The sequence below is a fragment of the Myripristis murdjan genome, chromosome 10, assembly GCF_902150065.1.
Source record: "Myripristis murdjan chromosome 10, fMyrMur1.1, whole genome shotgun sequence".
In the NCBI taxonomy this organism is placed as follows: Eukaryota; Metazoa; Chordata; class Actinopteri; order Holocentriformes; family Holocentridae; genus Myripristis; species Myripristis murdjan.
In genome coordinates, this window is record NC_043989.1 from 32,935,113 (window position 1) to 32,959,159 (window position 24,047).

Consider the following 24,047-nt stretch of genomic DNA (forward strand, 5'->3'; position numbering starts at 1 on the left):
GACAACAACCTTGACCTGAATGTTGACAAGACCAAGGAGGTGGTGGTCGACTTCAGGCGAGAGAAGCAGAGGATCCACTATGCACCGCTCAGGATCTATGGGACCCCGGTGGAGAGAGTAAGCAATTACAGGTACCTTGGGGTTCACATCTCTGAGGATCTGACATGGACTACACACACCACCACCCTGGTGAAGAAGGCTAGGCAGCGGTTGTACCACCTCAGGCGGCTGAGGAAATTTAAGATCTCCACCACGCTGCTGAAAACCTTTTACACCGCCGCAGTAGGGTCTGTGCTTTCTGTGAGCATCACTGCCTGGTACGGCAGCTGCAGCTCCCAGGACAGGAAGGCCTTGCACAGAGTGATCCGATGTGCTGAGCGCATCACCCGCACAGCACTGCCCTGCCTCCAGGACATCTACACCCAGCGGTGCAGGTCCAGGGCAAGTCGGATTTTAAAAGACACTCATCATCCCAACCACAGACTGTTCGAGTGGCTGCCCTCAGGCAAGCGGCTTCGCTCCATCAAAGCCCGGACTGAGAGGCTGAGAAGGAGCTTCTTTCCCCAGGCCACACGGATTCTGAACTCATAACACAAACTCTGTATATCAGTCCACAACACCACCTGCATGCAGTGTCAGACAGCTCAGCACCTTACTATCCCCTGTTGTCTGATACTCACTGCCCCCCCCCCCCCCCCCCCCCCCAACAACAACTACACTACACCCTACATTACTGGCAGACTGCAACACGAAAAGACTGGAGGGGAAGGGGTGACTCCACAAGGCTGGATCAAGTCTGACAGCTCCTGTAACCCAGTACCGGGCATCAGGTTTATGTCACTTGGTCTCACGGTTTCACACTAACCCTGAACCTCCGGCAGAACGTGTTGTTCTTCAGGGTTTTGCAACTCAGTTCTTCTACTCATTTGTACTTACCCTCTACTTATTTGTACTTTTTGTACTTTTTGTACCTTTTGTATATTGTTGCAGATTGTATATAGTCGTTCATTGTATATAGGAATGTCATATATTCTTCTATTTTACCTTTATTTCTATCTTATTTTCTTTTATTTTTTATTATTATTACCGTTATTATTATTATTTGTATTTTTATTTTTATTTTATTTTTATTTTTTACTTGCACAGTGCCGGAGTTGTTGCAATTACATTTCACTGCTGCTGTACCTGTACATTCATGCATGTGACGAATAAACCTTGAATCTTGAATCTTGAATCTTGGTGGAGGCAGTGTTATGGCATGGGCATGTATGGCTGCAGATGGAACTGCATCACCTAGTGTTTATTGATGATGTGACTGCTGATGGAAGTAGCAGGAGTAACTCTGATGTTTATAGGGCTCTACTATCTGCTCAGATTCAGCCAAATGTCACAAAACTCATAGGACAGCGCTTCACAGTGCAGATGGACAATGACCCAAAACATACTGTGAATGCAACCCAAGAGATACTGGAAGCAAAGAAGTGGAATATTCTTCACTGGCCAAGTCAGTCCCCAGACCTCAACCCAACTGAGCTGCTTTTCACCTGCTGAGACCAAACTAAAGGCAGAAAGACCCACAAACAAGCAGCAACTGAAGGAGCTGCAGTAAAGGCTTGGCAGAGCATCTCAAAGAAGGAAACTTGGGGGGGGGGGGGGGATTTGGGGATGTTGTCCATGGGTTCCAGATTTCAGACAGTCATAAATTGCAAAGAATTTTCCTCTAAATATTGAATATAATCCTTAATTAATCCTTAATTATAGTTACGTACATTTTGTATGAATAGTCCAATTACTTTTGAGTCTCTAAAAATGGGGTGATAATGTATAAAACTGGCTGTAATTCCTAAACTGTTAATGCTGTTAATGTTAATAATAATTTTGTTCAACCCCTTAAATTAGAATTGAAAATCTGCACTTCAATCACATCTTGATTACTCCATTTTGAATCCACTATGATGGTGTACAAGGGAAAAATCATAAATAATAATAAATATAATATCACTGTCAAAATACTTATGGACCTAACTGTAACAAGCTATGGAACAAAATTTCAAACATGTAACACATGGCTGTGGGATAGGGGCAGTAGTATGGGGGGTATTCTAGTCATGTAATACCTAGGGCTGAGCGAAATGTCCAAAAATATTATCACAATCAAATTTATCCGGTCAGTTAAAATCCATAAATAATTTGGTATGCATCAAATACTTATTTGTGTCATATTTTAAGGAAAATTGCCACCAACATGCAGCCTTAAGTGCACAATGTGTGTAATTCTACTTCTCAGGTAACATGCAGGTAGTGTGCTGGGTAATTATACAACATGTAGATCCGACCGAGCGATCTGATTGGTCAATCAGATGTTTAGAATGTGCTCAAATAAGCATGACAGCATGACTAGCCGTGCTCAAATTAAAAATACCTCATCACTGAAAATATTACTCCACCTATATCTTATTGCCCGAGTCTGTGTGGTTTCCATGGCAACAAGAAACGTTTGACCGAAACACACATCCAAAGCCGCTGTCACCTGTGTTAACCTGCATAATGGACCATTTTGTTGTAAATTTTGATTTATTTGGCGGCCTAACTTTGGATGAATGGCTGAATGAGGAAGACAAAACAGAACAAAAAAAGGAGAGATACAAGAGACTGACGAGTGAAGAGCTGGATCAGCTGAAGAGGTCGAGAAACGAGGCCAGTACGGCCCGGTCAACGTCTTGGGCCGTGAAATGTCTTCAAGACTATCTGACAAACACAGGGCAAACAGTGGATTTTTCAACTGTAAGTAAAGAGGAGATAAACAAGATCCTCCGTGAGTTATGGAGCTGTGAGGAACAGCCAGGGCCAGCACTACTCAATCGGCAGCTACGTCAGTGTGAGAGCTGGGATTAACCGTTTCATTAACGATCCACCTCTTAGTCGGGTATGGTGTCTCATGCAAGATAATGAGTTCACGACTTCTAACAACGTCTTTAGTGGACTCAACAAGTCTCTCAGGAGCACATGCACAGTCACACACGCAGCGCACAGACATAAATCATGCAACTTTCCTCCTGCCTCTGCAAAATTGTTTAATGCGCGCAGCGCGATTATCGGCAAATGGCCAAGTTGCTCAATCAATAATGAACCATGTTGTCTGTGTCATTGTCCGTTGTGCTGCTTCAACCACATATAAACAAAAGTTGGTGTATAATCAAAGTACAGAGGTCTGTGTGCGCAGAGACCCGGCAGACCTGGTGCCGGCCAGCAAAGCGCCGGCACCGGCCGCAGCACCTGGTCAGGTCTGGTCTGACAGGTGCCGCTCTGGCTGTCAGTTGGACCTTTCTGAAGAAGGAGGAAGTTACCTCCGAAACTGTCAAGGTAAATAAACATCCCATGTCGGATTAAAAGGAACAAAAACGTACCGTATTGATCTGAATAAAAGACGACCCCGATTTTAAGACGACCCCTCTTTTTCAAGACCTTTTTGGAAATATACTTTTTATATGGACATTCTGCGACACCAGCCCATGCTAGCTTTAAACTCAGTGTGGGGTATGTTGAGCTCTGTGGCAACTTCAAGTGCTTTTTGCTGCATCACAGCCCTCGTAACGGGCAGTCCTTCACTATGTTTCTCATTCACAAAATCGCACACCGTCCTGTCAATCTCGTTGAATCGACCAGTTTTTGGACGACGAAAAGCCTGTGGGCATTTTTTTAGCTCTTCTTTCTGAGACCGCCACCGTCTCACATTGCACTCAGGGCCAGGGTTAAGGGATGTTTATTTACCTTGACAGTTTCGGAGGTAACTTCACAAAGCGTCCAACTGACAGCCGGAGCAGCATGTCAGCTGGCTGCTACATTCAACCGGGTGGCGGCACACCGGGTGGGCACCACCCGGTCAGGTCTGCCGGATCTGACAGGTGCACGGTGCACACAGACTGCCATATATACCTTTCATCATAAATCAACTTTTGTTTAAAAAAGTTCAACAAAAGCTCAATCAGTTACAACATGATTGAGCTAGCATGATTGAGCTAGCAAAACAGTTTTGTGTTGCTATGTGTGATATTTATTCAGTTTTGGGAAATTGCGATGTCTAGAAAACATGATAAGCCTAAACTGGCTGGCTGACAAGGACTAAGTAATGTCAGATCTCTGATTTCCACTGAAACGGAGAGAATACTGGCAAAAAACTTTGACATTTTGAGAGCACGTCAGGTGACTGGACTGTCCATCAATACATCCTGGGACACACGTCTGTTAACACCTCTAAGGGCCTACTCACATTAGGGCCATTTGCTCCGTATCGTACTAAAGCAAAAATGCCCACCTCCCCAGTCCCCTGCTGGCCTGCACTCACATTACCTAAACACGCTCAAGCACGATTGCCCCCGGTGTGCACGTCATCAAGTTGAAATACGACAACACACATGGTCTGACGTCATCATTAATCAATATAGTTCAAATACATTCATCATGTCTTCCTTTTAACTAAAGGACGTTTTTGTTTCTTTTAATCAGACATATGCTGTGTCTCAAATCACGCACTTCTGCACTTACACTTAGTATTTTGAGTGCATAAGTGTGTTCACACTGAAAATACTAACAAAATGCAGTGCACTGCAAATACCCGGATGTACACTCAAAACGGTCAAAAAGTTGAGTGTGGAACGATGGACACTTCTCACCCTAACGGCACCACTGACCGGAAGTAGCTACCTAAAAAAGCTGAGATTACTTTTCGTTTTACAACTGTTAATATGTCACTTTATTAAGTTTTCATTTTTTTTCAGGCGAGAAAGTAACTATGTAGATTCCAAATATGTGGTTAGTTTGTCCAAATAACGTCTGTTTTGAAAATTGCTTCGACGTTTTCGGATAACTCTCAAGCTAGCGATTGTGCAAAGTACAGTAACTTCTGGTTGTTTACAAAAATAAAACTCTAATACCTTAGAAGCAGTGGTGATGCTTTTATTTTGAAGATAGGATGTGTACACGTCTACATCTGGATAACTTTACCACCAAAAACCAAAGCCGGCCGCGGCTCCAGTCGACATTAGGCGGGCTGGCCGCGGCTCCGGTCGGCATCAGGCGGGCCGGCCGCGGCACCGGCTGGTACCGCGCCCACCCTGTCAGGTCTGCCGGATCTGACAGGTGAGCGGCCGGTGCCACGGTCGGCTCGCCTGATGCTGACTGTGGGATCGTCATTTCCGGTAAGTGCACAACGAGAAGTGCGCAAATTGAGACATCCTTCACTGTCGAAATTCGCGCACTGTGCCGGTAAGTGTACTGTCAGCTAAGTGTACTTACAGACAGTGCACTAACGGAAGTGCGCGATTTGAGACACACCAATAGGTTAAGGGATGTTTATTTACCTTGACAGTTTTGGAGGTAAATTCCTCCTTCTTCAGAAAGGTCCAACTGACAGCTGGAGCGGCATGTCAGCTGGCTGCTATATATGGCCGTCTGTGTGCGTGGCGCACCTATGAGATCCGTCAGACCTGACCGGGTGGCCGCGCACACCTTTGTCCGCGGCACCGCACGGTGTGCGCGGCCACCCGGTCAGGTCTGCTGGATGTGCCAGGTGTGCCGTGCACACAGACTGCCATATATACCTTTCATTATAAATTGACTTTTGTTTATACGCGGTTGCAGCAGCACAACGGACAATGTCACAGACAACATGCTTGATTATTGATTGTGCAACGCGGCAATTCGCCGGTAATCACGCTGCTGGGTTTTGGGGAGGCAGGAGGAAACGGGGAGGGACGTTCGCATGATTTACGTCGTATCCACGTTCGTGCACTGCATGCGTGACCGTGCATGTGTTCGTGCATGAACGCCCGTACCGTACTGGAGCACACCCCCTCCAACCGTGCCAGAGCGGGGGAAGTGTACTGTATTCAAGCATGGAACAGAGTGATCACACTGGTCAAATAATCCGGATTTTGGGGTCAAACGTGCTAGGGCACGGTACAAACAGGGTAAAGTGAGTAGCCTCTAATGCAATGTAGACACAAGTGTCTCAGACCACCTCTGAATGTGTTCTGAGATCCAATCACTCAGGAAGCATTGAAAACGCACTTGTACTTAGAGGTGTCAGCTTGTATTCGGATTTCTCAGGATGGATGGTAATATCAGGTGGGAACAACCTTTTAGTGGGGCAGTTAAAAGGCCTTTCTAGAAACAAAATCCTGAAAGTCTTGCTTGATATTAATCATCAAGTGATGTAGACAACCATGGAAAAAACTGAGGCTCTCTGTCTTAGCAAAATAATTTATTCTTTGATTAAGGCAACGAAGCAGACCAGTATGTATCAACTCTCAGTCTTCTTCAGGGTTTTCAGACCTTTCCAACAGGATAAACCCTGGCACTTTGGCGACAGCATCTGCCTTACATGTAGCATCACTAGGAGGCAAAAATTTAGCTTCTGCACAATATCGCAACATCTGAGGGATAACCATGAAACTCTAACACCACAATTAGGCCACAATGTCAAACTACTATGAAATTTGGTAAACAAATGCATGCTACTTGAATTATGCACCATGTCAACTCTGGCGTCCTCAAATGAAAATAGCAGAGTGAAGTAGCAGAATAGAGTCTGAGTTCCTCCAAATGCTGCTTAAACAGCTAAAGCCACAGTATCCACCACCAAGAAAGGCTGCTCATTCAATGTAATAAATGTAATAATAATTCCCTATTTGTTTTTTCATTTTTATTGTGAGGATTGTTCTGAGGATGATTTATCTAATTTTCAGCAAATCCTTTAATGCCTACTGTCTTGATGCAAACTTTTTATGAGCTAGCTTAATATCTGTGAAAGCTAGTTGTACTCCCTCAAATAGTGTTTATTTAAGTGTCCAATTAAATTAATAGAATTGTAATTAGCAAGACCCCTGTCACCTCTCCAAACACTTGGATTCAGACGGTAGCCTACAATTAGTTGTTCAAAGGCTTTCACTCTCTGGTTTAAAGTAATTCCTGACTGCAGACATGATTGCTTCCAACTGCTTTCCAGCATAGTGCTGCATTGCTGGACCACACCTGTTTACGGCAAATACTTTTTATGTCAATTTGTATAAATGAACTGGAGGGGAAAATTAAATAAATACAACAATAAATGATTGAATGCTAATCTAGGAACTTGAGATAGATACCTAAAAGTGAAAACAAGACTCACTGACAGTTTCAAAAGTGCAAAAAAGCTTTCCTCATGTTAAGACAAACAGATAACCATAACTATAAACATAATCAGGATTATCATTTTTCCATAATTGTGCCTCCATCATTAGGGGTCAGGTGTTGACTGGTGTTGAACTTAGAGGTTGTGTGATGTATTGTTACCTGGAAAACATGTCTGCAGGTGTTCTGTCAGAGCCTCCTGAGTGACAGGTTTATGGGCGGAGTTCATAGCAGAGATAGCCAACAGCAACACCTCTCCCAAAGGGATGAACTGTGATTGGCTAATAGGGGACATACTGATGGGTGACACATCACCTGTTGTGAGAAAAAGAGAGAGAGGGGTGGGGGTTAGATTACATGGATATATTATCAGCTACAATACAACTTTGACGAGTGTCGCTCTGGTATTTCCCAGTTGTACACGGACGGCGTCAACCTTGGCAAGCTGCAGCTGGACACGTACTGTACATGTGTCCCACTGCATGTCCTTTGCAGGTCATCCATAAATAACTGAGTGACCACAATTTGCCCTGCATTGCCCAGAGCTGCGGTACTGCTCGCTGTGAAAAATCTCTTAAATTTTGGCATCTGCAATGTACCTCAACAAAGTGAACATTTGAAAGCACTGAGAAACACATGGCCTTCTAACTAAATTGCAATAAAAAACAACACTTAACAAACTAGAAATCATTTGGTATGAAAAGTTAGTCAGTTCTTACTTGCCCCATGACAAACATTTCAACAACTTTTTCAGATATCTTGATAACAAACAGAACAGAATGAAGCAAAAATATGACCCATGTCCAACTCGGTAGGCAGAAGCAACAAACACATGCTCTTTCAATCTTACATCATCATGTTTACTGTTGATAACAGTAGCAGTCATGGTTGTAAGACTGCGGAAGCCCGGCTAACTGCAAGAAACAGAGTGCAGCTGGGTATCATAAAGATATGCCTTGTCAAATACCCACCAGTAAAACCTGCAATAGGGTTTTCAACTTTTTCAGGCAAAATGAAGAAAATGCATTGGGGCATATACTAGTGCTCATCTTAAATGAGAACCTACCAAGAACAAGAGAAAAGCCTGCCAACAGAACAACATACAATAGCAAGGAATAATTGGATGGAGCGCAAGTATGAGAAAAAGATTATGCATTAGAAATTAACCAGAAAGCTGCGTCAAAAAAACAGTGGTTAAGAGATGATCTCAGGGCAGGGACAGGGGAATGTCAATGTCACTCATACACATGATGAAAGGACAGGAGGAGGACAGGAGAACGAATTGAAAATCAGCTGACTGATGTTCAATTCTTTGTCCATGTCAGAAGTGGCAGCTCACTGAGAAAGATGATGTGCTTGAGGTGAGAATAGGTCAAACTAGGGCAGAAATAGGAAGGTGAACAGCCTGAGGTCTCTGCTAACTGTCATGTTCAACTGATAATCATGGAAAAAGGTTCAATGAAAAAAAAACAGACTTTCAAGTGACTGAGTCAATGCTGAGACTTCAGCAATCAAGTAAGAGATACTGTTGATTTTTAAATGAACTGATTGCCTCTCACCACTAACCTTATTAGAACCATCAATGGAGCTAATGCTAGCTGCACTATGAATGCAATGTTGCTGCCTGCCTAGAATGTACTTCTAACAGAAAAAAAGTTCATTCACGTATTACAAAATACGAACAGGTTATGAATTATGTAAACAGCTGTGATGTCAAAATGATAAAATCACTTGATACATCACAATGACAAGTAGGACTACTTAGTGGACACTGACACCTTTGTAAACATTACTAACACAATTGTCCAAGTGTCATTTACTCTATGACCAAAAATATGGGTCACCTGCCAAGGGCTAGTGAAGGAACATTTTACTGAAAAAAAGAGATGTTACCTTATCCACTGTCAATGTTCTTTGTGCACAGGGAATCACAGTAACTTTCAACTGACAGGCAGTCAATCAGAAACTCAACTGATACAGAGCCATTGTTTTGCTTTGATTTGATCCACTCATAACCAATGAGTATATGGTGACCAGCAGGGATAAGGTAGGACCAAAGACCACATATAACTGAGATATTCAAACGTCGTTGTCTCGGTAACCTGCCAGTGTGGTGGAGTGGGTGATCATTTTCTTTATTTATCCTCAAACAAAAATTTGGGGCTTGGTGTTGTAAGCAAGTAAGCTGAGAGAGATTAAGAATTTTATGGAAATGATCAGTAAGGTCTGAATGAGTCTTTGATTCATGAAAATACAAAATGTACAGAAATGTTCTCCAGTTCATTCATTTAGAATTGAAACCAAATATCATAGAAGGAGTCAGTTGCAGTTAAGTGAGCAGGCAACAGAGTTAGTCCTTAAGGCCTACATCAAAGAAGCATTCAAATAAGAGAATTTGTGATACACATAGCATAAATCAGGACACGACTAAACCTGCCAGATAACATGGAAACTCGCTGAAAATAGAAGTTCAACTGACTGTAAATTCATGACAAAGTAATCAATTCACATGAAATTTTATAGGCTGGTCACAAACATAATTGTAAAGATATGCGCCAAGCCACATGTTGATGTGTTGAGATTTGTGAAACAGCCATTTCTGAATGTATTTAAGCACCCTAGAGTGGAACAGGAAAATTAGCCAGTTAAAATTCTGTTCTGTTATAAAAAATTTAATGTAATACCCACAATGTTCATGTGTCACCATGCAAGCTTCACCTAAGTAGGTTTGTTACGGTATTGGGTGTAAAGGCCCAGTGTTTCCCCACCCACCACTGCGACATGGCCGCCGACCACTATATCTGGGCATTTTCTGCAGACTATCATAAAACCATTTTACATTACTGGTATAAATTTTAGACCTTCTGCAGTAGTATAATGTCACCCGGCTGGAGAATTAGCGCCACCTAGGGTTGCAAAGGGGCAGAAAATTTCTGGTAAATTTCTGGACGCATTCTGTAAAAACTTTCCATGGGAAGTTTGTTATTAGCAGACATGCGTGCAAACTAATGACATTTTTAACTTTGACTTATTTTGAGTAGATTTTTTTTTTCTCAGTCCTTCAAGATTGATGGTGGATAAATGAATAGAAATAGGCTCAATGAATAGAATAACACTCCTCAGTCAGCATGCTAAATCAAACTGTAACCTACATTCTTGTATGAAAACTGTATTTGTATGAAAACTGGCGAGCAGAAGGCAGAAGAACCAGCATCACAGTTGAGCTCGCTGGCACCATGATAGATAGCCTCTTAAACAGCTACTGTATAAACACATTTTGACTTATTTTTTCCCGTTGAACTTTAATACCATAGGTCAAATATATTTACCCCAGTCATATCATCAAAACCTTCTTGACTGGATGTGGTCCGTGGGCTAAAATGTAGGCCTAGTCGTGTGGCCTCAGTCGTCCTGCTGCAGTGTGCAGGATTCTAGAAATGATCTGTGCATGGGTTTGAGGAGCGCACAGTGCAGGGCAGAAATTCAACTGAATTTGCATTAAATGTGGTTGTTTTAACCAGGATTATGCTGCAAGATGGTTTTTCTTCAGCTACATTAAGTTCCCGCTTATAGGCTAACATGCAATTTTGCAAATTTCCAGATTATTCCTGTAAATTCCACTTAATTCCTATATATTCCCATGGAAAGTTTCCAACTTTGAAAACTCCCGGAATTTTGCGACCCTAGAGCCACCTATTGCTTACCTCGATGAACCAACTCCAAATAACCACATAACAGAAGTGGATGGAAATGCACATAAATTCGCAAACTTTGTTTTACCGATTTTCTGAAAATTTGGTTAAAATTTGCCATGTGTTTGGATGGAAACCCGACTACTGTGTACTAAAGACATTTCTGAGAGGGGAATGTGCACTTTGATAATAGTTTTATTGAATTTGTCAACTAACCTCACTGGGAAGGACTTACAATTTGTTTGCTGGAACTAGCCTGACTTCACTGAATTGTTTGTCCAAATTTTTTCATTGGCTTTTGGTCAGTATACAGTTCTTGTATTTGTTCTGGGCCCTTTTGCCAACAAACTGTCTTGGCATAAATAACAGTCGTGTCAACATGTAGTGACATTTCCATAGGTGGCTAAAATCATAAGATAGGCTAACTGTAAACTGGTGTTGACTGTAAACTACATCACAGCAGCTGGACACATCAGTCACTAGTGATTGGTTAGCGGGACTCAAATCTCACTGCCTACAGAAGTCAACTAATAAGGTGGCAATTTAATCAGGTTATCATGAAGGAGTTTAAAAGTTTCTGAAAGAGCAAGGTGCAACAGTGGCAGCAGCTCCAACTGAGGGAGAAGCCATACTGGCTTGTGAAGACGTCTGCTGCTCCCAGCAGAGCAGCCTTGTTCTGTGGAGACTGGCGGTGTATGAGAAAGAGTACAATACCCTCTAGTGAAGCAGATAGGTAATACCAGAGTACATGATAGGGAGGGACACAAGATATGTGAAAATAGTACAAGTGCAAGAAGTCTAAATGTTATGCTTGTTAACCATCCAGATATAGAGAATAAGATGTGCTGGTGCAAATATTATCACCTCAAAAAGTTGCTGGCCAGTACAGTGCTTGACCCTTTGTGCTACAATAATTGAAATCAGCAAAGGGACATTTAGAAGTCGATCATTTAGACTCAGCTGACAAAACTGTGGAAAATGTGATGTCAGGAGGATATGAGTTAGCATTTGGAGCATCCAGCAAGTATCCAGACAACACCACTATTGTCCTACATAACAGCTAATGGAACTTGCTTTTATTTACAAAATAAAACATAATTTACTCTACTCACTAACCAGATAGGCTTACTGCTCATGAAAGTATAGAAATACGTGTAGTCAACTGACTGGACCAGAATAAGCTTCTTGATGCCAATGGTAAAGTGAATGTCTTAGAAATGAGATAGCTGACTTTGGAGAGACTAAAACACTACTGTTGTACAAAGTCAAAGTAGGTGGGGGTTGTGAGCTTAAATGACAGAAATAGGAGGGAGGAAAGAAACAGAGGAAGAGAGGTAGGAGAGGAAAGAGAGCACAGCTGCAGAGGTTCTGGGAGACCCCCAAAACTGACACACCTCCCATCTAGGCCAGAGACAACTGGGAAGGCCTCAACAGTGAAGTGTCCAAAAGACCAAAAAAGAACCCAAGACCACCTGTCCCTGACACACACACACACACACACACACACACAGGGAGGGAGGGAGGGGCAGAGAGAGAGAGAGAGGTGGGGGGGGAGCATGCATTTTTTAGTTGCTTAAAATGGACTGCTGCTTAAAAACAAAAGTCTATTACTGCCCATGTTGTTGTTGATTTTTTGTATTAATATGCCCTGCATAATATTTAATAATACTTAACTAAATTAAAGATCAGAACATCATGCCAAACTCCATTCAAAAATCTGGTCAGTTAGCCTAAATGTTACTTTGCTTATTGGCAAATGTACATGCCAAAAACATCACTTTAGGTGACTTTTACAATTGGTTTGCTGCTTGCTGAATCATCTATAGACTGATTACTCTGTGAGCTGTAAAAGGTCCTGTGTTGTGTTTTATTAGATTACATCTGAACATTTGAAGATAAGCATAGCAGCAAAGAACAGAAGGTATCTAAGCCAAGGTAAAGGTCAGATAAGACAGAGTTGGCAAAAATAAGCATTTCAGTTACAAAAAAAAAACAGCTTATACTTTCAAATTGTATGGAGATGATCCAGTATTTGGTTTGATAACAGCAGGACAGGGCAGGTTTTGGTATGTTTTTGTTGTTGTTGTTGTTGTTGTTGTGCATAAATTTTCTGTTTTTTTTTTTTTTTTTTTTTTTTTTCTTTTTTTCGAATTGGTAGTTTTGTTACAAATGTTTAGTTATTTTATGGTTATTATTAGATTTATTAGAACTTTTGCATAGTTGCTTGCAAATTCTCAGGGCCCATTTTTCCCATGTTTTAGAAAGAAATCAAATTAATTTGGTCGTGTTAAGGTTTAAATGCTTATGAAAGGCGTCGGAACGCAGTTTGAGAATCATTTAAACACAACAAATCTGATGTTGCATGACCAAAGTGACAACTTCAGACAACTTTTGCGACAACTGACAACTTTAAATATATAATTTAAAAATTCTAAATACAGTTCTCTTGTAATTGTTCAAATTTTACTGGTAATTTCTTGCTAATTTTCTGTGGGTTCTTTTGCTTGTTTGTTTGTTTTTTGTGTTTGCTTGTTTAATTTTTTTTTTTATAATGTTCCAAGATGTTTTTGCTAATTTGCCAACCACCTTTTGCCTATATTTTGGAAAAACCTAAATTTGATCAGATTTCAAAGGGTTAACCTCAACCACTACTAAAACAAATTAGGGTTGGGCATGGTTGGAACCACAATCTCAAAGAAGTGTTTAGAATATTGCAAGAACTGACCAAATCAAACCACGCTGCATTTTCTTGAATTGTTCTTCCTGTTTGTATTTTCTGCATGTGATGTGACATGAATGCATTGAGAAAACGTCACACAGAGAAGCTGGTGACTGAAGGCAAGACGACGTGTGTCGTGTAGACAGATGCAATCACAGCAAACAAAATAAAATGCTCAAAAGTGTGGCAGCACTTTAACAAAGATGGTGAGGAACATGCCCAGTGCATGAAATGTCAAGAAGCCTTTACTTGTAAGGGGAGAAATAAATCAAATATGATAGGGTGCTAAAAAAGGAAAGTATCAGCTTTCTATTTCTAGAAACTTTCTCCACTTTAGGAATAGACAACAGGAATCACTTAGGAATCATATTAATGACTATGTTTAAGTGCACACCATATTCCAATTCGGGTCAATAATCTGGTGAAGGTAATTCTCCGAATAAGGTGTTTATATGTACTGCAGCAACTGGAATATTAAATTTACATGTTACTTGGCATGTTCCCGTGTTTCGGCCTATTCCACGCTCTTATTTAATTCAACACTCAACCTGCGGGGGCAGCAGTATGCCTATAGGCGTCTGGTCTGCCGGAAATACAGAAGAAGAAGAAGAAGCTGTCACTATTTCTGTGTTGTCTCCCATCGATATACTCCATGATATTTAAGTCTTTCATTAGCTAAAGGCAGACTGCAGTCTCCTCCTCACTCCAATAATGCTGGCTGCTGGCTGAATATGCCCCAGGATTCATTGCGAATCCAGCATGCGCAGACGTAACTGAATATTCCGGTACAGGGCATTTTCCGATTACGGTGTTTACATGGCACAATATTCCAGTTAGAACAGGCATATTCCAGGGGTCTTATTTGGAATTTTCTCCAACCGGAATATGACCTTAATTGGGTTCGGTACGTGTTTACATGACTCGTGCAAAACCGGAATATTGCGGATATTCCTAATAATACAGGAATATGGTGTGCATGTAAACGTGCTCAGTTAGAAGGAATCTGCAAGGCACTGACATTGCATCTTATCAAACCCCAACCCTTATTATGACTAATAATGCTGCTAGCACTGCTACCACCATTTTCCTGCTGCTATTACTGCTGCTGCCACCACTATTACCACTACTACTGCTGTTGCTGCTTCTACTGTTACTACTGACAAGATCATGGAATTTATGGATCCTGACGACCAGCTTTTCTTCCAAAAGCAGCAGTAGTAGTAGAGTAAGAGTGCCTTTCAGTGCTAAAAATTAAACAATATTTTCCTTCTGAAATCAGAAAAGGGCTCTAACATTACAGTACAACGTAAAGCTTCTTAAGTAGCTTGTTTACCAACAAAAATGTAATGAAATGTATTAAGATACATTGCTTTGATGTAATGATGAAGTAATTAAAATAGTTACATTTCTTATTACATTTTTTAACAGAGTAACTAGCAATCTGTAACCAATTACGTTTCAAAAGTAACCTTCCCAACACTGACTACTACTACTGCTACTTCTACTAAAACTACTACTACTGCTGCTTCTACTACTACTACTACTACTGCTGCTACTGCTGCTACTGCTGCTTCTACTACTACTGCTGCTACTGCTGCTTCTACTACTACTGCTGCTACTGCTGCTTCTACTACTACTACTACTGCTGCTGCTGCTTCTATTACTACTACTACTGCTGCTGCTGCTTCTACTACTACTGCTGCTGCTGCTGCTGCTATTGCTTCTACTACTACTACTACTACTGCTGCTGCTGCTGCTATTGCTGCTTTTACTACTACTACTACTGCTGCTGCTGCTTCTATTACTGCTGCTGCTGCTTCTACTACTACTGCTGCTTCTACTACTACTACTACTGCTGCTGCTGCTTCTATTACTACTACTACTGCTGCTGCTTCTACTACTACTACTGCTGCTGCTGCTGCTATTGCTGCTTTTACTACTACTACTGCTGCTGCTGCTTCGACTACTACTACTGCTGCTGCTGCTGCTATTGCTTCTACTACTACTACTACTACTACTGCTGCTGCTATTGCTGCTTTTACTACTACTACTGCTGCTGCTTCTACTACTACTGCTGCTACTGCTGCTTCTACTACTACTACTACTGCTGCTGCTGCTTCTATTACTACTACTACTGCTCCTGCTTCTACTACTACTACTGCTGCTGCTGCTGCTGCTTCTATTACTACTACTACTGCTCCTGCTTCTACTACTACTACTGCTGCTGCTGCTGCTACTGCTTCTACTACTACTACTACTGCTGCTGCTGCTATTGCTGCTTTTACTACTACTACTGCTGCTGCTACTGCTTCTACTACTACTACTGCTGCTGCTGCTACTGCTGCTTTTACTACTACTACTGCTGCTGCTACTGCTTCTACTACTACTACTGCTGCTGCTGCTACTGCTTCTACTACTACTAATACTACTGCTGCTGCTGCTGCTACTTCTTCTACTTCTTCTACTACTACTACCACTACTGCTGTTGCTGTTTCTACTACTACTACTATTACTACTGCTGCTGCTGCTGCTACTGATTCTACTACTGCTGCTGCTTTTACTATGTGACCTATTACTACTTCCACTGCTACTACTGCAACTACTACTACTATTCCTTGGCCTATAACTACAAACATTGCTACTACTACCACTACTGCTGCTCTTCTACTACCACTACTGCCGCTGATGCTGCTTCTACTACTACTACTACCACCACTTCTGCTGATGCTGCTGCTACTACTTGGCCTATTACTACTGGTACTGTTGTTGCTGCTGCTTCGTCTACTACTTGGCCCATTTCTACTCCTACTACTACTCCTGCTGCTATTGCTGCTTCTACTACTACTTCTACTCCTTGGTCTATAACCACTACCACTGCTACTACTACCATTGCTGCTTCTACTATTACTAATACTAATACTACTACTGGAACCTCTACTGCTACTACCACTATTACTACTACTGCTAGTCCTACTACTGCTAATGCTATTACTACTGCTGCTACTACTACTACCACTGTTATCATTAGTAGTACTACTGCTACTGCTGCTACTATTGAGCCAACTACTACTACTACTACAACTGTAATTACTACTACTACTGTCACTACTGATGCTGTTATTACTATAATACTAATACTATGTGTTTCTTCCACTGCCCCTAGTAATACTACTAATACGAGCACTAATTCTACTGCTACTATTTATTATTAATACTAATACAACTATTACGACTATTGCTGTTATTATATTTATGACTACTATTTGTACAGAATGGACAAACTGATAGATGTCACAAGGCAAAGACTGTCAGACTACAGAAACAGAAGATACATGATACAGTACATGTTTTAAGAGCAAATCATTGTCATCTCAGGAAGGTTTTAAAGCATCAACTGCTTGTTGATTTGGAAACTGACATTTTGTAAATTGCATTTGTAAAATTGTATTTCTGATACACAATCTTGCCAATAAAGTCAGCGAACTGAAGGTAAAGAAGAGCCATTTTGTAGCAGCAGATGTTAGCTCACAGCCCCTCTACCTCCATTACTATTACTACAGTGTCCATTAGAGAGAGAGAGAGAGAGAGAGAGAGAGAGAGAGGGAGGGAGAGGGAGAGAGAGAAACAGACAGACAGGGAGACAGGGAGACAGAGAGAGAGATGGAGGGATGGAGAGCAAAGGCAGGGAAGAGATGAACGAAAAAAACGATATACAGAGAGATGAGAGGGCAAAAATGAGACTGAGAGGGAGGTAGGAGGAGAAAAGACAGAAAAATGTAGGAAGAGCACAAGAGAGATATAGAGCACGAATGAGAAAGAGTATGATATAGGAAGAGTAATGGAGCGCTTGCCGTCCCTGTCTCTTACTGCAGTGGTAGTAAACAATCAGCCAGCCTCCTTTGTCCAGGGCACTAAACCACACCTCCTCCTTTTGTCATGCTCACTCTTTCTCCCTCCCTCCCTCTCTCTCTCTCTCGCTACATCCCTCCATTTCTATTTCTCCATGTATCTCCATTATCTCTCTTTCCCTCCATCTCTCTGGCTCTTTCTCTGTCTATCCCTTGTCTATGTCGCTCTCTGCCTCTCTCTCTCCTCACAGAGCAGTGACGTTACGCTGCTAACCGCTAACTAGCATCTACTGCTAGCTGCCTAGCTAGAGAGCGAGAGAGATAGACAGATAAAGGGAGAGACACACAGAGAGGCAGTAATATCCATACCTTGGCTGATGTTAATCCACTCCTTTTGGTAAAAATATAATCCAGTTAGATTTCCCACTGTTGCCTACAATGGTAGTGCAGCCCTCTCTCTCTCTCTCTCTCTCTCTCTCTCACACACACACACACACACACACATTCACGCAAACACTAACTCGTCCTCCTCTCTTTCACACACACACTTGTACTCGCTCCTCCCCCTCCCCTCTTTCACACACACACACACAAGTTTTGTCCTCCCGTTCACACACACACACACACACACTCTCTCTCTGCTCCTCCCCCTCCCCTCTCTCTCTCTCTCACACACACACACACACAAATGAGCATTCAGTCAAGGGCCTACCCACAATCCCCTGCGCCACACAAAGACAAGGGGGTGTGACCAATCACACACTGCCTCACTATGCAACCTTTTTTTTCCAGCCCTCGCTGTGTAATGCCCACCGACATACAAGCTTGTGGGCGGGCTGCCGAGAGGGTTGCCATGACAACGCATCCCCAGTTGCACTTGCCCACTACTGCTGTCGCGCGCGCACACACACACACACACACACACACACACACACACACACTCCCTTCCCTCTCATTTTTTCCTTTTATCATCTCTACCTCTATGTCCCTTTCTGTGTCTCTGCTCTGCTACATACATCGCTGCTACATGGTGCATGTGCGTGTGTGTGTTTGTGTGCACGCACAGCCCGTGTTGCAGTGCTGCGGTTGGGTTCTGGTGTGACCCACTTAGAACTCTAAGGCTGGATGTAGGACACACACACAGATACAGAGCCCGGAGAATATTCCAGAATTATGAAAAGAAGATGGTTGTAGTACAGTGTAGTTTTTGTATATTGTAATAAATATGTATACACTATACTTTTATAGCATATACCTGATCTTAGTCCTGTTGTACTATTTACCAGAAAGAAAAAATACAATAAAAAATATTAGATATAAAATATATAATACACAGAGAGTGGGGCAGAAATACAGAGCATCAGGTAGACAAAAAGGTCAGTGGTATACAGTATGAGTATTACTGGGAGACAGACAAGCAGGCACACAGACAGGTCTATAGTTATCTGAGTTTGATTAGCATGTGAAAGGACAAGGCAACTGTGCCTGCCAGGCTGGTTGGGGCTCGTTGGACTGGAGCGGATGAGTGGGGGGTGGGGGGTGGGGTGAAAACATTTGACAAGAAAGAAAAAGAAAGAAATAAGGGGTGGGGGGGACCCTTTTCTCAGGGGCCCCTGACTTGCGGCTCTTACAAGCTCTCTTAATATTATGCTGCAACAGGCAGCCAGCAGACAGTAAAAATGACAAATTAAGGTATTTTGCCAGTGCTCTAATCCACACCACAGTCCTGTGATAGATTATGTAAACATCTGTAAATGGGTGGCTCGTGCCGCCTTCCAGGGCTCCTGTTTTCACGTTTAGAAGCTGCAGAGGCAACTTGTCAAATGTCTTTGGTTAACAAAAAGGAAGGTGACCAAAGACGTCTTCTGTGACTTCTGTGAAATCAAAGAGTTTCTGAAGATGAGAGAACATGCACCAGTCAGATTTTCTGACTAATAAACCAAATGCTGACACTTGTTCTGTGCCCTCTGCCCTCTAAACACCACATCCTGGCAACTCAAAAGATCATAGAAAATTCCAATGTACCTAGTCATAGTGGCTTCTCTGTTGGGTTATTCATGTGCATTAAAGTTGTGTTTATGATATATCCAGCAACACTTGAAAGCAGCATTGTGGTAGACAGTAAAGACTTGACTAGCTACTGAAACAGGTGGCCAACATTCAACCCTTCCCCCAACTATTCAGCCAGACAAAAAACCCACCTGTTTGTCAAAAAACTGGTTAGTCAGTTTTCGACCATGTTGTAAACAGGTGGGAAACAGGCCCCCTCAGTTGCCCCGTGCATTAAATCATAGGGACCATGTGTCACAACACAGAAGGTCATTGCAGAAGTAGTTAGCAAGTCTTGTACCTATAAATGTGACACTGGGAGGTCTCAAACTTACTGTAAGCTTCTATAGATTCTGTTCACATACCCTGGATTAAAACTGGTGAACCTGTGACGACGGCGTAGGAACACCATGTAGGCCATTTCCACTCCATCCCACTGCAGTCTATTACCATTTCAAGCTGTTATGTAGGACAGCAGTGGTGCTATCTTCTTTTCTTTATTAGTGATTACCCCTTGATTAACAATCTTAAAATTAACTGCCTTAATCCACTGAACAAGTGTTGTTTTCCCAAATTAAAATGCAAATATGATGACCAAGTGCACAGGGATGATTGTTTTGCTGAAACTACTGTTTACAACTCTGTCTTTCCCGTTATCAACATCTGGAGAGATCTGGTAACTTCTGCACTTCCTTTATTACTTCATTCTGATTATTTGAATTTGCTATCATTTGTTTTCATTGAACACATGTAAGCCTGTTGAAGCACAAAAATGACTTTCTCTGAGGTACTAAAAGCTAGCTGGTAAGTAATGTTTTGGCTAGCTTCTTCTTTTCCTTTGCTCCCCTTTATCACACACATTTTATGTACCTTTCAGGTATCCGTCAGCCACAATTGTAACTGAGGTCCAGCATAGAGACCTTTGACTGCAAAAGAGAGTAGTTCTACTGTTGATTATTGTTTGTCAAAAAGTCAGTGATTCTATGTGCTATATCTATACATATCTGCAATGAAATAGCAGAGTAAACACAGCTATTTCCAATGACATTTCCTGGAAAGGCTTTGGTATACTTGAATGAAGCAGAAACTACTGTACAATTTTAATGAGTAAACTGTATGTGTAGTTACATTTTCAGTACATTTTATGCTTAATAAGCATGTGATTCCTCATCTTTGCCTCATTAACTAGCCTGAACGGTGTTCTCACAGGACAATCTACTTTGTACTGCATTCGTAATGGAACATTCAAAATTTGGGCATTGACCTGGGCATTACATGCCAGTTATTTAATTATTTATTATGGTTTATTTGATAGAGACGAATAAAATGTACATAGACAAACTGAAAACAGGTATCCAATGCAAGTATCATAGTGTTTGGAGCAGATGCTAATTTGCAACACTCGTCCCAAGAAGAGCTTTTGTAAAAAGCCACAAGATAGACTAAAACGCTCATTTAGAAGAAGCAATAACCACAGAAAAGTAGAAAAGGGCATAACTGTCTGTAAAGAAAAGAAGAAAGAGAAGAGGGGAAAAAACTTACAAATGAGTACAGTTTTGTTGCTGAATTAATCAGGATTGCATAGCTCTCTTAAAAGTGGTGAAGTTTGCAGCCAACTGTGACCAGGTAGCAAGTTCCAAGACTTTGCTCCTTTCACAGAAAAAGCTGTTTGAGCAAAACTTGTTTTGCAGAATGGAACTTTACAGTTGCCACTTGAAGCTGCTCTGGTGGGTCTGCTGCAGCTCTGCAGTCTCGTGATTTATTTGTAGAGAGGCTGAGGAGCAGGTCTGCGCCTGAAAACTAGCCTGCCAAATTCAACAGGACCTACTGAAAAGTTGATTTCTTGATATTAGCATGCTCAACTCCCCAGGTTAGTCCACTGAATTCAGCAGCATCTGTACTAAACTAGACTCACCTGAATTAGCAATATTAAACAGTATCTACTGCAGTCTCCCCAAATTAGCAAGCTGAATTCAACAGAATCTACAGGAAACCAGAGTTGCAGAATTAGCATACTGTATTCAGCAGCATCTAAAAAATAGACTCCGAGAAGATGTGCATGCTATATTGCCACTGAGTAAGATTACCTATCAAATTTCATTCTGATTGAAGGTGCTAAGACGTTTACAGTATTTACCTTAGGGTACTTTACATTACAGGGACCTGGGGAGGCTTGAGAGGAATATGCCTTGGACAGTTACTTTTGCAACATTTTTTTCAAAATAAATTGGCTATCAGTTTTAATCTTCCTCTGAGCCATCTTTGGGCTGCAGCCCCATCAGTGAAAATGACTGGCATCTATTATTATGACTGTATGAGTGTTACAAAGGGCCTTTGTCTTTCAATTGTATGCAGGCAGATCAGTTTGGTATCCCATAAGTTTTATGGGACAGATAAAGACGTAGCTGAGTTGGGGCATCAGACTGTAGCTGTTCCAGCAGGCGCTCCATGTGGCGTCGAAAGTGAGCCTCGTTAGCCTTCAGTGACGCACATAGACATATACCGGTATGTCTATGTGACGCACTGCAACCCACAGGATGGACTGCAGGTTCATGAAGCCCGGGGAAGACAGCAAAGACGTCTCTTACACCGATGATGTCGACGCCGACAGGATTCAGCATGCATACTTTACATATCGATATCTCCTAGACCGTTTATGACATACAGAAACTTAAAAAAAAAAAAAAAAATGTCGGGAACTGGAGAAACGGAGCTTTGCGCCTATATACAGTGCCATTACGGTAACTCCGTAGGACTACTGACCTATGCTACTGACACTTTGACCGTCCAGTCACAGAAGAGTTCCCGGTGTGTCACTTGTTTGTAATAAGAGCTTCTCATACCGTAATGTGCATGCTATATTGCCACTGAGTAAGATTACCTATCAAATTTCATTCTGATTGAAGGTGCTAAGACGTTTACAGTATTTACCTTAGGGTACTTTACATTACAGGGACCTGGGGAGGCTTGAGAGGAATATGCCTTGGACAGTTACTTTTGCAACATTTTTTTCAAAATAAATTGGCTATCAGTTTTAATCTTCCTCTGAGCCATCTTTGGGCTGCAGCCCCATCAGTGAAAATGACTGGCATCTATTATTATGACTGTATGAGTGTTACAAAGGGCCTTTGTCTTTCAATTGTATGCAGGCAGATCAGTTTGGTATCCCATAAGTTTTATGGGACAGATAAAGACGTAGCTGAGTTGGGGCATCAGACTGTAGCTGTTCCAGCAGAGTGCGTTATTGAGTGCATTAACAGATATGAGAAAAAAGCCAATGTAATTATTGCCTTGAGTACTATCAACATAACCTTTAGAAGCAAAGGTAAGGCTGTTGGAAGCCATTCACAATCATTATGTAGGGAAAAGACACTGTTCCAACTCAGAACTGTCACTTTAAGAATAGATGCAAATTGTTAAACAGTGATCTAAAGATTTGATTTAATCACAATTCAGTTAATGATTGCAATTTGTGATTCTTGGGTGCTGACAGTTATAAAGCCCCAAAATTCATAAACATTGGCCAAAAAAAAAAAAAAAAAAAAAAAAAAACTTAAATCAATGACCTCAATTGTGTCTATACTATATGCAGCAGGGAAATGGGAAGAGGTGGTGCCATTCATTAGGGGTGAGGGAAAAATCTATTCTCATAAAATTTGCCATTCTTATCTTCAGTGATTTGAATCAATTCACAAATTCCAAAAATCAATTCATTCATTCATTTTTCATTCATTCAATTTGAGTCTCACAACTAAATACGCTACAGACAGCTCTGCCACAAGCTCACAGTGCAGCCAGAGAATTGCTATACAATTCTGAACAGGCAAAGAAAATAACTGTGTCCATAGCCTATTTCAGTTCAAAAGACATATGCCCCTACAGCTTTGTTGGCTTTCCTATGGGAGGTCCAGAGGAAAATGGGCTTGGTGTATAATATTTGTCAGACATTCACAGACTAACCTGCTCAAAAGATCTGCAAAATGTACAGCGAGCCAAGCCTCCTCAACTCAGTAAATTTGACTGTATATTGTGAAAAAATGACCTCACCTCATGTCTATATGTTTCTGTACATTTTGGTACGGGTCTTAGCTGCTGCAGTGCAGCACGACTTGACATAAGCGAACCTGCTGTTGCTTCCGTGTTGAGTTCCATGTTTAAACTGATAAAACCTTCTGTGTTGAGTTCAGGGAACATAAAGGGGATATTGAGTGATAACTACAAAAACTATGTAATTTACTGAATCATGATTAATCGAACAATCATGATTAAATCAAAGAGATCACTAGTGACACCCCCATTCATTGGTGGTCAAGAGATTGTGCATGCCATTCAGATATGACTGTGATGCTCCCTTAAGTTAATCGATTAAGATACATCATTAAATTTTCATCAAAATGTGGTCAGTAATGTCGAAGACACTGCACATTAAATGCACACAGTTAACCAAAGGCTGCAAGGCACCTTTTAGATTAATCAGAGCAATTTGGAAAATGCTGAAAACAAAACAATAACTGGTACCATTTCCATAAGTTTAATGAAAATCTGATCACTTGCCTCTGTCATATTTTC

At 41.6% G+C, this 24,047-nt stretch overlaps 1 protein-coding gene across 3 annotated transcripts in view; it reads right to left on the bottom strand.

Annotated features, from left to right (window-relative positions):
- LOC115366220 (storkhead-box protein 2-like) overlaps positions 1-24,047 on the bottom strand; it is a 100,710-nt gene that overhangs the window by 24,779 nt on the left and 51,884 nt on the right. For 2 of the 3 annotated variants that reach the window (XM_030061564.1, XM_030061565.1), the window contains exon 2: positions 7,333-7,485. In XM_030061564.1, the coding sequence (XP_029917424.1) occupies positions 7,333-7,485 (153 nt within the window). Of the gene's footprint in view, positions 1-7,332; positions 7,486-17,798; positions 17,928-24,047 lie in introns of those variants that run through there. The other variant, XM_030061566.1, reaches the window with a different exon arrangement.